Source organism: Lissotriton vulgaris, chromosome 2_1 (genome assembly GCF_964263255.1).
Source record: "Lissotriton vulgaris chromosome 2_1, aLisVul1.2, whole genome shotgun sequence".
NCBI lineage: Eukaryota > Metazoa > Chordata > Amphibia > Caudata > Salamandridae > Lissotriton > Lissotriton vulgaris.
Genome location: NC_141687.1, coordinates 1,417,745,829 through 1,417,762,009, shown reverse-complemented (window position 1 = coordinate 1,417,762,009; position 16,181 = coordinate 1,417,745,829). Strand labels below are relative to the sequence as shown.

Genomic DNA, 16,181 nt, shown 5'->3' with positions numbered 1-16,181 from the left:
TTTATAGGGATTGAGACTGTGGTGACCTGCAAGATCTCTTAAATAAGATCGTATCTGATCATCCAAAAAATACCCATGTTTTTGCCACCAGAATCTTACTCGTGAGTGCCATACCTATTTAAACTGAGCCAGACGTTTCTCATCTGAAGTCATATTAATCAATCCATCAATCAGTCAATGAATGAAAAAAACAGTCACAATTATCTTAGACAAGTCACATATAGTTCCAGCTCTGCAGGAAACCGGCTAGTGCTTTGTACTTAGCTTGTTGCATGTTTACTTACATCACTTATCTGCTTGCCGGCTTTCTGGGTCCTCGTGTGCTCAGGAGTATCAATGACTGTGGTGTAGTTCGCCTTCTCCTTTTCATAATTGTGCTTGTATTTCCACTAATTATTCAAAATAAAAATACAGCAATCAGCTACAGTACATCATGTATTTATATACTTACCTATGAGGGACATCGGTGTATCACAAATATGAATATATGGTGTTTACATTGTAGGTTATATGAAGAAAAAAATGGGCAATTGCATCTTTCTATCTGTAGTAGAGGATGAATATTATGAACCAGGACTTTTCTCAAATTAGAATGTTGACGTGATTTTGATGTTATAGTAGAACTTATCAAATGTAGCAAATTTTTGTCCATGGGAATAAGTATGCTATGACAAGTACAAATATTCATGCTAAATAGAGATAGAACATTAATATTATTAGGTCTTATCTTTTTTTTATTGAGGGAAAGATGTTTTACTCATATGTAAAGGAAATGTTTGCCAGGTTTGCCACATGATATCACCAAACATTGTGTTACTGGTGTTATAAAATGGCACTGGATATGATTGACAGTTACCATCACACAAAGAAAGCATGCATAAAGGCATAACACAAAATCATTCAGAGGAAAATAAGAAAACACATAACCAACCACATTTGTAAGAAACACAACAAGGCATATGGTCAGACAAGTGACATGCTTTGTCAGAATGGAAGCATGCAAATATCAAAGCTACAATACACTTACATTTTTTTAAGAACATCCTTTTTGTGTTGTAAATTTGCTTACTATATGTTGGGTATCAATTTATGTGTGTGCCTACTGGATTTATCGTGCATTTTTTCTACATGAGGTCTGGAGTTTATCACCCTGGATTGAAGGATCCACCACACTGTCTACTATTCCATTCTGTTGCTTGGCACTGAAGAACTTTATGTGGTAATTCATTAAAAAGGGTCCACCGCCTGCTCTAATAAACACAATGAGGGAGAAACCTGCATCTCCTAAAACCACCAAGTAGAGATGATCCAAAATCTTTGTCTATTGATTTAAGTCCACTGCCCTTCACCAGTAGACAAAGAGCAGACCAAATCCAAGTGAATGATAAGTGTTTTGATTTTTTTCTTTTGAGTAGAATTCCAAATGTAAAAAAGGAGCATGCCCCAGTATTTGAAACTAAAGGCCTCATTAGGTTGTTGACTGCGACCGACAGGTTGTCCGTGGCGGTCAGCCCGACTGACAGCCCTTTGGTCTTGTTGATGCAGGTGGTTGGACCCTCATCGGTCTGGGGAGAAGACCGCTGCCTCCGACAGGATCTAGGATCCCGTTGGGACGGTGGTCTTGATCGTATCTCTTGAATGGCGGATGTACTGAGGCAGGCAACGCAGTCAGGATTATCATACCCCTGCCGAAAAGTCCTTTCATGTCGGATAGATCGCCATGAAATGGCTGTTGGAAAGGGACTTTGGGGGCTCTACACAGGGCACCCCTCTGTCATGGGCCACTGTAAAGTGGCCCAGGGGGCAGATGCAGTGCCCCCATGCACAGGGAAAGGGCCTCAGTACAGGCCTCCATGTAAATGAGCACTTACAAACTGCCAGCTCGGCAGTTGCATCGAAATGCGGCAGTCAGACTGCCGACTGCTTGTAGGGAGGTCTCCTGACCACCGCGATAGCAGCCTGCAGTCTAACCAACCGCTATACTAAATTGGGCCCTATATGTGTGCAACAATCATCAGCTACTTGTGTTCCTACGTTATGAATGGCTTTTAGTATCAGAAGAATTGATGTGAAAAGGGCCAGTCCCTCGATGAAAAATTGTAGGGTCATAATGCAACATTTCCACTACATATTTTTCTTGATGGAACAGTAGTTCCATCATCAATCATTGCATGACCAGACAGAAGACATTTACAAAGACCCTGTTTAGGTAAAAAAGGCATGACATACAGAATTTAGGTGAACCACAGGAAACAACTTGCTGTTCATTTCAGGCAGGCAGTATGCGTAACTAGGATCTCGATTAGGATTGCAGTGAATTCGCATCCTCCTGACGTCGGAAGCCACCGCTGGCCCGAGGAATGCGGATTCACCGCTGCGGTGAATGAAAAGACCCCCCGCCACATTAGGATGGCTGGGGGACATCGGCGGACGGGAAGACTGTCCGCCGCTTTTCCGCCGCGGTCGGCTTCCGACCGTGGCGGAAAAGCTCTAATATGGTGGCGGTGTCTATCAGACACCGCCAGCCATATTAGGATGTGCTGCATACCGTCTTTTCTTTGGGGCCCCGTTGCAGGCCCCCAGGGTGAAGGTGGGTGGGGGTGCACATGGGGGGTACCTATGGTACCCCCCTGTATTTGCATGCACAGTGCTTTAGGCACCGCGCGGTGCCTGCCGCTTTGTGCATGCAAATGCACAGCATGCATATTTAACTTTGCGGCGGGTGCTGCTTAAAGCAGCACCCACCGCAATGTTAAATATAGGGGATGTGACCACCAGGGTGGCGGTCACATCCTAATTCCACCGGAGGGACCGCCGCTGTCCCTGCGGATGGTCCCCCCACCTCGGGGTGGCAGACGGACGCAGGTCCGTCCGCCATCCTAATAGGCACCTAGTTTTGGGAACACGTGAAGGAAGACTAAGCTGATGGTGCTCCTTCAATACCAGAGGGCCTTTGGCTCGGAACCATTTCAATCTTGTTTCAGGGCTTTTCTTGTCTAACATTCAAGAAAGAGGTTATCAAAACACACTTAAGGAATGCTTCATTAATAAAGCTGAAAATGGGCTGAAGCCTCATTTTTTGAGGTAGAAATTGAATTAACCATAATTCAAACGAAATTACTGGTAGGTCATATTTTATTTTACTTTGTGTGTTGTTTTTTTCCATTCATTTTTTTTATATACTGTATTCCCTGTACTGCTGGTAAACTAAGGATTGTTCTCAGAGTGATGCTACCTCCTTCTGGCTCCCCCTCTCTTTGTGATATCAGATGGTTTAACATTGATAATGCACGTCCATCAATGATAACAGGAAGTTGTTTCTACTGCTTACTAGGACAATTGTTTTTTTCTGCTCCAACAAGTTGCTAGTACCCATATCAATAGACTGTCCCATAGCCTTTGTGTGTGTGATGCATATGGATTCCTCTATTAAGTCCAAGAGGAAGTGTAAAAATGAAATCCACACTGTGGGCATATATCCCCAGTATGTTTTAGAACTCTTACAAGTGGCTGCACCTACTATATGTTCCTAATATTACTAGGATGTTTTGCTTTTGCTAGGCTCAGGTATAGATATATTTAAAACCCAAAAGCGTTTTCACTTGGAAGGGAATTAGGGGGACCAGATGGTGTTAGATGAATGGAGGCTAAATTATATCTACTACAAATGGAGTTTAACATTTTTTAAATTCAGTAACTCATGATAAATCAGAAATGTTATAGGAATATTAGTGATCATTAAGAATTGTAATAATGTGCAAATATAATACACTTTTGATCATGTTACCTCACTCCACATGTTTGTGTTGTAGAGGGCTCGCAAAAGGTCTGGCCTCCGCATTTCAGTACATCCTTGTTGCAGCCTCAGCTTGGCACTAGACTTATATTTTTTCTGTTCATGCAAAGAGCAACAAAGCACAAACAAGACATGAAGACAGCAAATAAGGCAGCTCTAGATGCCTGTCAGGAGCTTTCAGCCTTGAGACTCAATAGACTTCCATTCCTTTGACTACACACATTGTGCAACACACTGGGAGATAGAACCACCTCGACATATAGTGCTTTGTGGTGGTGCACTGCTAAGACCAGAGCTTAGTTTAAAAAAGCTTGGCATGGTAACTAAGCTAGCAGACAGGCTTTATTTTGAACTTAAATAAAATGGTAAAAAAATTGCATTGCATTTAAAGGTCTATCAAAATACACTTTGCACTTTTCTTTAAGAAAAGTACCTGAGATCATCTGCTCTTGTGTACTGGCCATGTGTATGAGTCAAAGGAATGTAAATAGACAGAGGCCTCCACGGCTCACTCAGAAAGGTGCCTTGCCTTTTGAGTGGCAGGACAGTCATTATGACTTACAACAGAAACAGAACATTGACATATCATAGGACACCCCTATGACATTGTTGGTTGCCTCTGGACGTTGGGTGCAGACAGATGCAGGTGGGGTGCTGCGAATGGCTGGCACTGTTACCTGACTGATCTGTTCACTTGCACTCTTAGCCAGCAGATTTCTGGGATCGTCCACAACAACACTGAACTTGGTTTTCTCCTTCTCATAATCAGCTTTGTACAATCTCTGCTCAGGATATTACAATATAATTACAATAAAATCAAAATATAGGCACATGTTAAAAATTCTTAAGAAAAGTTCTATCAAATTAACAATGGCATTTAAGGTATTAGATCAATATCATTTGGTCTACCCATCTAAATGTTGGGGTCATGCAAATTTAATACCCAAAGAGGTCTGCATAATGTCTGTACATATGCAATCTTATAAAGCATAAGGAAAACTGAATATTCCAATTCATGCATCACTATGACATAAGAAGTGGTTTGTTGCAGAAAAGTAACTGTCCATACAAACCATTTACAATCATCTGCTTTGAAGGAGAGAGTCCTGTAAAGGAGTTTTTGTCATCCAAGAATGCAGCACAATTCAATTATTGTATAAACCTGTCACATCTTCCTACTGGACAATATGCAATGGTAGAGATGCAGAACATGTCTAGTGAGCTAAAAATATGGATATAAAATATTCCAAATGCCTATTATAGTTTCAATGTCGGTAGCCACGTTGACTGTATAGGTAATAACACCATCAATCTTTATTACAGGACAATGTTTTCTAAAGTCAAAGTCCCAATTCTAAAATAATACTTCTAGTGAAGCTACCAGTGTTGAAGTGGGGCTCTTTTCTTAACATCTGCCTCCGTCAGGTAGTAATGACTCTAGAAATTGTAGGTATTCCATAAGCAGGCTACACAAGGAAAGGTGCCCCTACCTTGCCAGCAACATTTGTCTGTTTAGCCTCTTTGTAATGAAACCACAGGAACATGATATGCTGAAAACAGTGCAAGGCACCGTAGTACCGGGACTGGTAAGTCTGCACCCATCACTCCCGAAAAAGAAGCAGGAACATACCTCATTCATAAGTTCTGAAGCATACTTAAAATGATTGAAGAGTGGCGTATCCGCTGTGTAGTGGAATGTAGACTTTATCTTCTCAAACTTCTCCTTGTACTTGCACTGTAGAAAGACAGCAAAGACATCACTGAACCCTCCCATACACACTTGAGACGATGAAATTATTGGATTTTGAGATTTCCCATAAATTTGCAGGTGGCCATACTGTTGAATATGTTCAAATAAACAATGCATGATTCTGAAAACCAAGCATATGTTAAGAACCTTACTAATAGCAAGTATCCTCAATTTACATGGTAGAAATATAATTCATTTGAGCAAATGTAGGACTCTTTAGTGAAACTCAATTAGCAGCTCGGTACATAATATATAAAATTACAGTAAAGATTATGTTTTAACAACACTCTAGGAGAACATTTGTTGAATTAATACCAATAGTTAAAAAAACATGTATCCCCATATTTCTGTAGTAACGGAAGCAATTGTGTGTATGGAACATGTATAAATTAATGTTAATCAGTTGTAATCATGATTTGTGGAGTTAAATATATTTTGATTACTTACCATGCTGTAAAGGGACTTATTTTGTTCTGCCAGGACCATATCTGGAGTATCCCAAACATAACAGCCGATACCCTTCAGCCAGTGCAAGTCTTCCTTGTACTTAAACTACAAAAAGAAAGATCATATAACACAGTTTTAGAAATGATAAATCAAAATAGTACAATTCCATTTGGATATATGAGGCATTTCTCAAATTCTAAAGAGAAAAAATGTAACTGTTGTACACTGTTCCTTTTCTGAAAATTGATGTGCGTTTTGTGTACTTATCAGAAGCTATCATCATCATCTCGTTAAAATTCACTTTGTATTGTTTATTATTACAGTGAGGGAAAGGGTTTAAGTGCTGCAGAAATGTTTACTTGGCCATCATTTTTGCACTCATTTACCCCATTAAAGCCCTGGCCAGTCTCCAGGGGTGGTATTAAATTCCTAATGTGCATATTGCCCATTGCAGTGTTAAATGCTGGTTTTAGATCTCTGTTTGAGAAATATTTGGGATGCTTACCTCACTCCAGATCATTACAGACACTGTCTCCAATCTTGAACTTTTAATTCACAAATCAGTGATTTGAGCTGTGTTAATCTAATTAGTTCAGTGGAAGCAAAACAGGACCAAAACATCCAGATTGAATTTATCTATTACCCTAATTCCTAGGACTAGAAACAGTGTCTATAATTACCTGGCTTGAGAGTAGTTGCTTACTGTAGGAATACCTTACATCTATCTTGCATTTTAGTATCTCGCTCCTTGTAGAAATCTGCTTTAGAACTATCATAAAGTTCCATACATCATAATGTCTTTCCCATATTACAATTATTCATTTTTTCACAAGGCTTTCTCATCCTCGCTGCTGCTCCTAATTAGTCTCAGGTCTTATTTCACATACGCCCAGATACAATAAGGGGGTATATTGTCGGATGTAGCGCCCGACCTATGTAGACCCTCATTATGAGTTGGGCAGTATAGGGTGGGGTATTGTGTAGAAAATAACTTTCAACTTGAAAATGAGGCACAACATAAGGAATTGCTTTTTAACACACTGAGGGACATATTATCAAGCCCATTATCGCCGCTTTAGCTGCAGTTTTCGGCCGAAAAGCAGCTATAATTTCATTGCAGTATTATCAAGGACACGCTAACAGGCTTTTGAGTGTGTTTCCTTGTGCTAGCACCCGTTTTACTAACGCGTTGGATCGCATCGCTAATGAGATGCAAAGTAGGCATTCCTCACATAACTTAATGGGAATACATCGCTAACGCAGCTTTGCAAAATTTACAACGATGCCCTGGACCCGCGTACCGACAATTAAAAACACTCTACGCCCCCAATATCGCTGGAATCTAACATCTGCAAAATTCCTGACTTAGCTATATTATCCTATGTGAGGTGGATGGTCAGGCTAGGTGCACCATGTCGTATTATCAAGGATTTACATATCGCAGACTTTTTATCGCTGGATTTTATGCAATATTCCCGCATTTCTGCGCTATCGCTGGATTTATTATCGCCTTGGAGATAAGCGTTGATATTAACCCACTATCTCGGTGATGGGCGGCGATAAGAAAAACCGAGCTAAGCGTGATTACCGATACTCATCTCTGTTTGTTGATAATATGCCCCTCAAGGCTTTTTTTCGGGGTCTTTTCCACTAACAAATGTCAGCAGATAGGATCTGGGGAAAACTGGGAGGTTGTAATAAATAAATGTCAACTCGTAATCTCGATCCAATTGTGCAAACTCTTGTTTGCGCAGAGATCGGCATTTAGCTTAAGTTGGCATAAGGGTCTCAGACTGTTTACTAGCATACAGACTCTTAAAAACTGTACATTCTTTTTTACAATCTAATTATTGCACATGGGGCATCTGTCAAAATCTAAATTACACTTTTGCTATGCTGAGATGTAAAATATGTTATCAGTCTGTTACTTTTTGTCGTTCACTGACTTTAGAATTAAAATAAGTTTTTGTTCAATTTATTTACAGTTTTGCACTTTAATGTCATACTTCCAAACCATAGATGACAATTGACCTGATGTCATGAAGGATATCTTCAGACTAGTATCTCAGGCAGCAACATTTTTTCCATTATGAGTATAAACCTAAAATAACCAGCAAGCAAAGTATTATTGGGTTAGAAATTTGGACTGTTTCATAGTTATCCTCATGGAATGAGGATAATTGACAGCCATACGAATATAGTGCACTGAGGCACTTTGAAATTCAGTTGTTGAATATATATTTCCATTGTAATGTAGAATTTCAGTGAGTAATGTATATGTGCTTTCCAGGCACATCCATAGCAATCTGACCACATTTGTTCCATCCCAGCTTTTGTCTGCCTTTCGAATAGTGCTCTTTTTATTTCTTTGGTACACCATGCTCTGTTTCTCTCACAACATTATTTTTATAATACAGCTATGCTATTTTTTAACAGTATACACATGCATATGTGAATCTGTTCCATTCTGCTAAATGGTTTCATTGATTTTAAGAAAAATCTTACATCGCTGATTGAATCGGTGACCATACGGTGATGGAAGTGCTCAGGACGATCTGGAATGGATCTCCAAATACCCAACTGGTTCACATATTTCTCTTTGTATTTCACCTGGAGACATAAGAATAAGAATATTAGGCAAATACCAACCCATAGGTCTTAAGAAATTAAAAGTCAGTTTTGAAGCAAAACATATTCACCAGCAACGTCTTTCAATAGAAAGATATAGTAAGTGATCTTTTCCCACTATTTCACTGCATGAAAGTACTACTTTTGGACAATGAAAAGAATCAATATTGAATTAATTTAAAAATGCATGACACGTACACTGCTGATGTCATCAGTGACCTTGCGATGATAGACAACGTCCAAGGCATCCTTCACTGTGTGATATTTGCCCTTTGCTTGTTCAAATGTTTCCTTGTAGCGCAGCTGAAAAGAAAGAATATTGGAAAATATGTAAGAGGTATGTTGAATACCCATCATTCGTATCATTCAGGCATACCAGAAATTACAACTGAAAGTAGTATAAGGAAATACTTGACCATGTCATTGGAAAAGTTGTTGGTCTTTGCCATCACACAACACAACTTGATTTAAGCTGAAACAAATTCTAGCATAAATGTTTATTAATTCCCTTTTTTGATGCAATTCAGAAACAATGAACTCTGCCATTGTCAGGGGAGATGCTACATGGCCATCAAAGCCCTTTTGGAAACAAGCATTTGCACAATATGTACAGGTTCTGGAGGGACAAGATATGGCATCACTACAGACTAGAAAGAAGGGCAACTATAATAAGAGTCTTCCTCACTCATGTACTTTCTTCACTCATATGTTCAGCAGAAACCTGACGCCTGCAATGGAGCTGAAATCCATATAATTGCAACAGATTTTTTGTATATATATCAGAAGAAGTCAGTCTCCTCCAATGTAGTCACGTTTCAAAACATTGATTGTGGTATCACACCCTCTAGGAACAAGGACAATTGTGGTCAAGGCAAAGTAAGCTGAACAATATTAGACCACTGAATATGTTCTAGTTAATACAGACCCTCTTTTAATGGAAGATTAAACTTTAGGTTTATAAAGCGCCTTTCTCCTGAACAAGTGCTTTCTTTTGCAAGACAGTATTAGGTAAGATCCTGGGAATACCAGTAAACAAAGTCATCATCTATGTTTCTTTTTGTAAGCTGATTTGGAAACATACAGTGCGATTCAACACACAACGTTTATGTAGCCTAATATGCTCGTTTTGGTTTTAATAGTGCTTGCTCTCTTTCTGGTCTACCATAGCATCTTGTAACTTTACAATTCTGCATTTTGTAGTTAATCTGCTAGATCACATCTGTGCCCAGTCATGAGCTTGAAAGCCCATATGATTAAGTTCCAATGCATGATGGCCATTGTAATTGTTTATGTGATAATCCATTTGCTCACGAAATGCGCCAATGTAAAGTGGGCGATAGCTCTCCTAATCGCAAGTAATAACTGGGCATATGACTGGTTAGCTGAACCAATACATCGAAAATCTCACGAACACCCTAATTAATGAATTTCAGGTGTTACAAAATCCTGTAGACAGACTGGTCTCAAAAGTAGAATGATGGCACCACATAAAACCTGTACTAAAGGACTTCCACTGATACATAGTTATGGAAAACTCTCAGTTAAACTTCTGCTCCATAAATCCCTACACGTGTTAACACAGATGGGAAGACCAGAATCAACATATTGAAGTAGACTCTTCGATATGGCTCATTCTTCAGTGCCCAAACTTTTTTTATGAGAGGAGCAGTGTATTGAAATTCTTAGAATTTATGTTAGGAGGATTCACTCATCTTATGCTTTTTCGACAAATCTTCAAACCATGTTTGTTTGAAAGGATATTCCTATCATGTTTAATTTGATATCCTGTGTTTTTCTGTTATTTCTAAATTTGGCAACTGTCTACGATTCTAATGCATCATTTAATGTACTAAAATAAGAATAATTTTAAAAGTTTATCTGAACTGAAAATGGTGTGGTTAAAATGGTGGCTATATTCATGTCTAATCTATACTCGTGCTTATTTTCTTTTTTTCTCTTACTTTGGGGCTTTAACAAAGCATTTGAGATCTAATTTGTAACACAGCTGACCAATATATTCGCTGCAGAAGTATCTTTTTTAGACTAGTAGCAATGAAAACAGGGATATGACATTTTAGGTTTTGATCTAACGGGTTCCGCTACAATTCACTGATCCAAGTTATCACTCTGATCTCTCTCTAATCTCTTCTAAAAAGGCATTGTATAAAGGTTGGTTTCGCTTTATTTCAGGGCCACTAATCGTGATTTGGTTATTGAAAGACCCATGAGTGGACATTAAGTAATAGAAGGGATGTTCCTTTGTATAAGAGGGTTGCCAGTCTTGTTCAAAAGAACAGAAGCTGGGCTGGTTCTAAAATATGGATGGCAGTGGTGAATCATACAATTTTCTAGGAATTATTGTATACCTGTGGTCATAATATTCATAAGCAGGGTTGACTATTCCTGTCTTCTTAAGTTAGAAAACAATTTACTGAGTCTTCTTAAGTCTTGTTTTGCACTCATATCAAGGCTTACTAGTTCTTATGGTTCTAAAACTGATAAAGTTCATTTGTGATAGACTTTATGTGGCCACTTCCTATATACTTATGATGTGTATATGTAAAATAAATGGGACCACACCAAGACAGATATGAGGAAAAAATGTCAGCGGTCAATAAAACATGTTACAAAAATCAAATTACAGAAGAACAGAAACCTAGAGCATCATAGGTAATACTGATTTGTAACCCAGTCTCAGAATCAATGATGGTCTCACCATCTCCCATCTGAAATCTTGGCGTTTGCACTCAGTATAAAAGTAAACACTTGATATGGATACAACACAGCCAGGTTGGTGATATGCTCATTAAGCACTGTTATTTTCCTTTTGGTTTTAGAAACTGTGTAGTAAAAAATTCTTCAAATATATTACATTTATACAAAGTTACCTTAAATTAAATGTTTGTACATTGCATGCAGCAGCTCAAAGGACAGTGGCATTGCAAAGTGTACACAGAATACGTACATCACTGGCATTGAAGTAAGCTTTCTTTGCCCGAATGAGAATAGGTGAATCTGCAACTGAGGTGTACTTGTGCTTCAACTTCTCATATTGTGCTTTGTATTTTTTCTAGAAAAAGAAGAATAGAAAAATATAGGCATATTAGTATTAGTCATCATTGAAAGTGTATGCTACGATCTTTGTTTCCCACAATGTGATGGTTAAGATCACGAACACCTCTTAATGTGCCACATCCATAAGAGGGCTGCATAGGGGAAGGTTCTTGGATTTACAGGCAGCTACAATGTAAACTAAAATAGAAAGGAAAACTTAAAAAATCAAAGACCCATTTTTTATGCGCACCAGCAGTAAATGCAGAGCTATAATATATACTTGGTATGCTTTTAAACAGATGTTTTAATGCTTCTCAGATTATTGCATTTTTATTAGTTCATGTATCCACTGTAGCTTTAATTGTTCTTTTATAATGGCATAATTTAGGTATTTGTAAAACACTGCTTTATACATTTAAAACATGTTAAAAAAACAAAAAAGTAGTGAAGTAGAAGACAGAAAAGTCACTGAAAAGACTAGAAAGTACCATTAAGAATATGGACCTATTGTAAACGTAGATTAGATTTAAATACCCTTCCTTTTAGCAAAGAAGACACTGTAATCAAAGATTAGTTGTGTGCCAATGGTATTTGGACATTTATCGAGTCATAAACATCGAGTGACACTAATATCGAATTTTTAATATTGTGTCACAGAAATATTGTCATGAGGGAATATTATTGACAAAAAAAACGATTTTTAAGGTAAGTAATATTGGGGCATATTATCAAGGGGGTTTATCTCCGCTTTTTTGGCTTTAAAAGCCAAGAAAGCGGAGATAAAATTATCTCCCTATTACCTAGCTGTCGCTAACACCAGTTAGCGACAGCTAGTAGGAGATAGCAACCATCTTAGGCCCCACTTTGCATGTCAGTGATATTTATCACTAATGAGATGCAAAGTGGGCTTGCCAAGATGTTAGCGACTGGAAACAGTCGCTAACATCGCCATCTCCTATTACCAACTTTTGAAGATATTCGCGCTAAGCGCGAATCTCTCCAAAAGCTAACACCTGCCCTGAGCAGTTCTTAGCCATGTTATCCAATGGGAGGTGGATAACATGGCGAGCATTAGCTCGGTAATGCATGAATATCGCAGACTTTTCAGCGATATTCATGCATTGCGGGCGATTTTTATCGCATTTGTGATAAACCTTGGTAATACCAAGGTTTATCTGCGATAAAAATCGCCGCAGCTCAGTGCTAAATTTTTGTCTCCAACCAAGCAATAGCGATAATTATCGCTATTGCTTGGTAATATGCCCTATTGTTTTTAACAATATTGTTGTTATATTGTTTACAATATTATAGTTGTAAAACATATCATTTTTTCATTATCTTTATGTGTTGCAATAACATTGTAACTGTTTATGTTGTATACTGTTTGTATAATTCATGTTAAGGTTTTAAATATTGTTAGTAATATTAAGTTATTTAAAATGCAATTAAATTACTAATAGTAATTTATAATGTCAGAGCAATTTGTGAGGTTTGCAGGGGCATAGTGTGGGAATTTAATTAAGTAATAATGTATTCATAATTACTTCTAAATGATTATTAATAATCTAATTGATAATTAATAATGTAAATTGAGCAATTATTATTTTTCTAAATTATATATATGGTGTGGGTTGTTGGGTTTGTAGGGGTAGTGGGTGGGAAGATAATTACAGAATACTGAATTCATAATTATTAATTATTTAATTGATAATTATGTAAAATGTGTTGTTATATTTTTTAATTTCTATTTTAGGTGCAGGTTATCGGGCTTGTAGCAGTATAGGGTGGAAAGGTAATTAAGTAATAATTGATGCATTATTAATTAATTATTTTATTGAAAATTAATTATGTAAAGTGTGTAATTATTATATTGCTAAAGTTATATTTTAAGTGTGAGTTGTTGGGTTTCGTGGGTTATAGAGTGGGAAGTTAATGAATTAAATCTCAAATTTTAACTAATTATTAATTTTAATTAAAATATGTAATATATTTATCACTATATAAATTATCTAATAAATATGTATTTTATGGTATATATTAGGTGTGTGATGTGCTTTTAGAGGGATAAGGTGAGAGGTTATTTAAGTAATCATTAATTAACAATTAATTATTCATTATATTATTTATTACTTAAGATATTAATTGGGTTACGGAGAGGTGAGGTGTAGCGGCTAGAGCGGCTGATTCCAGAGTGTAGGCTCACGGTTTGATCCACGGTGCCAGTGCCAGCTCAGCATCATGTGACTCTCTGCAATAGCTCACTTAATCTACCCGACCACCCCAGCACCTTGAAACCCTTAAGGGGTGGGTGATACATTTGCGCTTTTCAAATAGGAATTGTTATTGTTAGAATGTTTTATGTTTATTACATTTTAAATTTGAGCTGCTAGGTATGTGGGAGTACAGTGTGGGAATCTAATTAAATAATCAATTATCAGCATTTTATCTGATATTATTGATTTACATTTTTTTAAATTATGTAAATTGTTTAATCATTTTTAAAATATATATATAATTTTTATATTGATAGTTTATAGTTTTTTTTATTAATACACATATTAAAATATGGTATGTGTTTGAAGTGGCGTGAGCTGGGAGCTCTAACTTGGTTGTTGCTCTTCCTATCCTGACGCTGATTTAGGCATCTTTTAATCATTTTAACATTGCGCCGCATTGATCAGGTTTTTAAAACGTACCTGTTTTTGCACTGTTGTTTATCGCGGGGGGCACAGAGCTGCTATTGGGTGGAGGGCGAGGTGAAAGGCTGTAGCTCACCTGGGGCAGCAGTAGCGAGTCCGCCATCTTGGGGGGAGTGAAGATTAGCGGGACAGTTGTTGTTGCCCGGACTGTTCAAATGCAGGCACAGCTGCGACCGCGCAGAACCCAGATTCCTGAGGCATGAGCCGGGAGCTCTAACTTGGTTGTTGCTCTTCCTATTCTGACGCTGATTTAGGCATCTTTTATTTATTTTAATAGTGCACTGCATTTATCAGGTTTTTAAAACGTACCTGTTTTGGCACTGCTGTTTATCGCGGGGGCTCAGAGCTGCTATTGGGTGGTGGGCGAGGTGAAAGGCTGTAGCTCACCCGGGGCGCAGGAGAGAGTCCGTCATCTTAGGGGGAGTGAAGGTTAGCGGGACAGTTGTTGTTGCCCGGACTGTTCAAATGCAGGCACAGCTGTGACCGCACAGCGGATGCGCACAGCGGTTGTGTCAAAGGCAAGCCCGTATGCGACAGTCTGCGCCGGACCGTCGTCAGTCGCCAGAACCCCTGCGCATTTTCCCGCGGACTCTATCAGGTATTTGCGTGAGGAGGTCCTGACCTTGGAAATCAATTACCCTTCTTTACCTTGAGCCCCGCAGGATAGCTCCTTTAATTGTAAACTCTGTGCATTTAAACTGCCACCAAAGGAGCGGGTCCTATGTCCATCAGACCATACAGAGTATAAGTTCCTCAGTTTGATCTGTCGCTCACTTGCAAAACATCATGCCGAGGTGTTTGATCTTTTAGCCGATAAGTTTCCGGATGTTCTATTCTTAACGGAGACGTGGCTCACTCAAGACTCGGTGGCAGAGCCTTGGTTGGCTCTTCCTCAATGCTATGTGCTGAAGACCGTAAATAGAGGGGGGGGTAGAGGGGGCAGTATTGCAGTGTTTGTTAAGGATGTCTATACTTGCTGTTGTGTAAGGAGAACATAGTGGACTGTGAAAGTGCTCTATTTAAAATCATGTTGAACCACAATTTTACTGTGTCCGGCCTCCTTATCTACCGGCCCCCTGGTCCCTCGAGCATGTTCAGGGAAGATCTACTGAACAAAGTTGTATTATTCGCAAGTAAGGCTGGGAATTTCACTATTCTGGGGGATCTTGAGAATTGTGGGAAGGCCATGATTTCCAGCATTCTGGCCGACCTAGAGGCCTATCAGCTGGCACAGTGTGTTCTCGAGTGCACGCATGTGGCAGGCCATCTATTGGACCCTATATTCTCTAAATCTTATTCCTTTAAAAAGTCTATCCGCCGGTCCTGCAGGCACCACTTCTTGGTCTTGTTCTTGCTACAGCTGCAGGGAAAAGCTGACGTGATTTTCCCCGCCCCAGTCTTTAAACGCCCCTGGCATAAGTTGGATTTGGTTCTTTTTTCTGCCTGCCTGTCTAGTCATAGCCCTCAGCTACTTCCAGATGTGGAGGTGGCAAACACACGTGTTCAAGAGTGGCTGACACTAGGCTTGGACAGCTGTATCCCAGCTAAACTGGGGGGAAGGGTCGAGGGCCATCCAATCCTTGGTTCAACGACTCGCTAAACTTAGCTAAGAAGAGCTGCAAGCAGCTCGAGCGTGCCTGGCAATGCTCTTATGATGCGGAAGCAAAGATTGAATATCGGCCAGCTGTTTAACAGTACCACAAGTTCAATCGGAGAGCACAAGCTGAGTACGTGGCAAATAAAATCCTGGCTAGCACTAATCGCGCTAAGACGATCTTCTCCCTGCTTAAGGGTATGAAGAATACGG

The 16,181-nt window shown here is 38.9% G+C and overlaps 1 protein-coding gene across 44 annotated transcripts in view; it reads right to left on the bottom strand.

Moving 5' to 3' along the window:
- NEB (nebulin) overlaps window positions 1–16,181 on the bottom strand; it is a 402,407-nt gene that overhangs the window by 109,015 nt on the left and 277,211 nt on the right. For 41 of the 44 annotated variants that reach the window (XM_086957193.1, XM_086957196.1, XM_086957192.1 and 38 more), the window contains 7 exons: window positions 11,587–11,691; window positions 8,820–8,924; window positions 8,499–8,603; window positions 5,994–6,098; window positions 5,427–5,531; window positions 4,474–4,578; window positions 285–389 (listed from right to left, as the gene is read on the bottom strand). In XM_086957193.1, the coding sequence (XP_086813319.1) occupies window positions 285–389; window positions 4,474–4,578; window positions 5,427–5,531; window positions 5,994–6,098; window positions 8,499–8,603; window positions 8,820–8,924; window positions 11,587–11,691 (735 nt within the window). Of the gene's footprint in view, window positions 1–284; window positions 390–3,787; window positions 3,893–4,473; window positions 4,579–5,426; window positions 5,532–5,993; window positions 6,099–8,498; window positions 8,604–8,819; window positions 8,925–11,586; window positions 11,692–16,181 lie in introns of all 44 variants that reach the window. The other 3 variants (XM_086957194.1, XM_086957201.1, XM_086957215.1) reach the window with 1 other exon arrangement.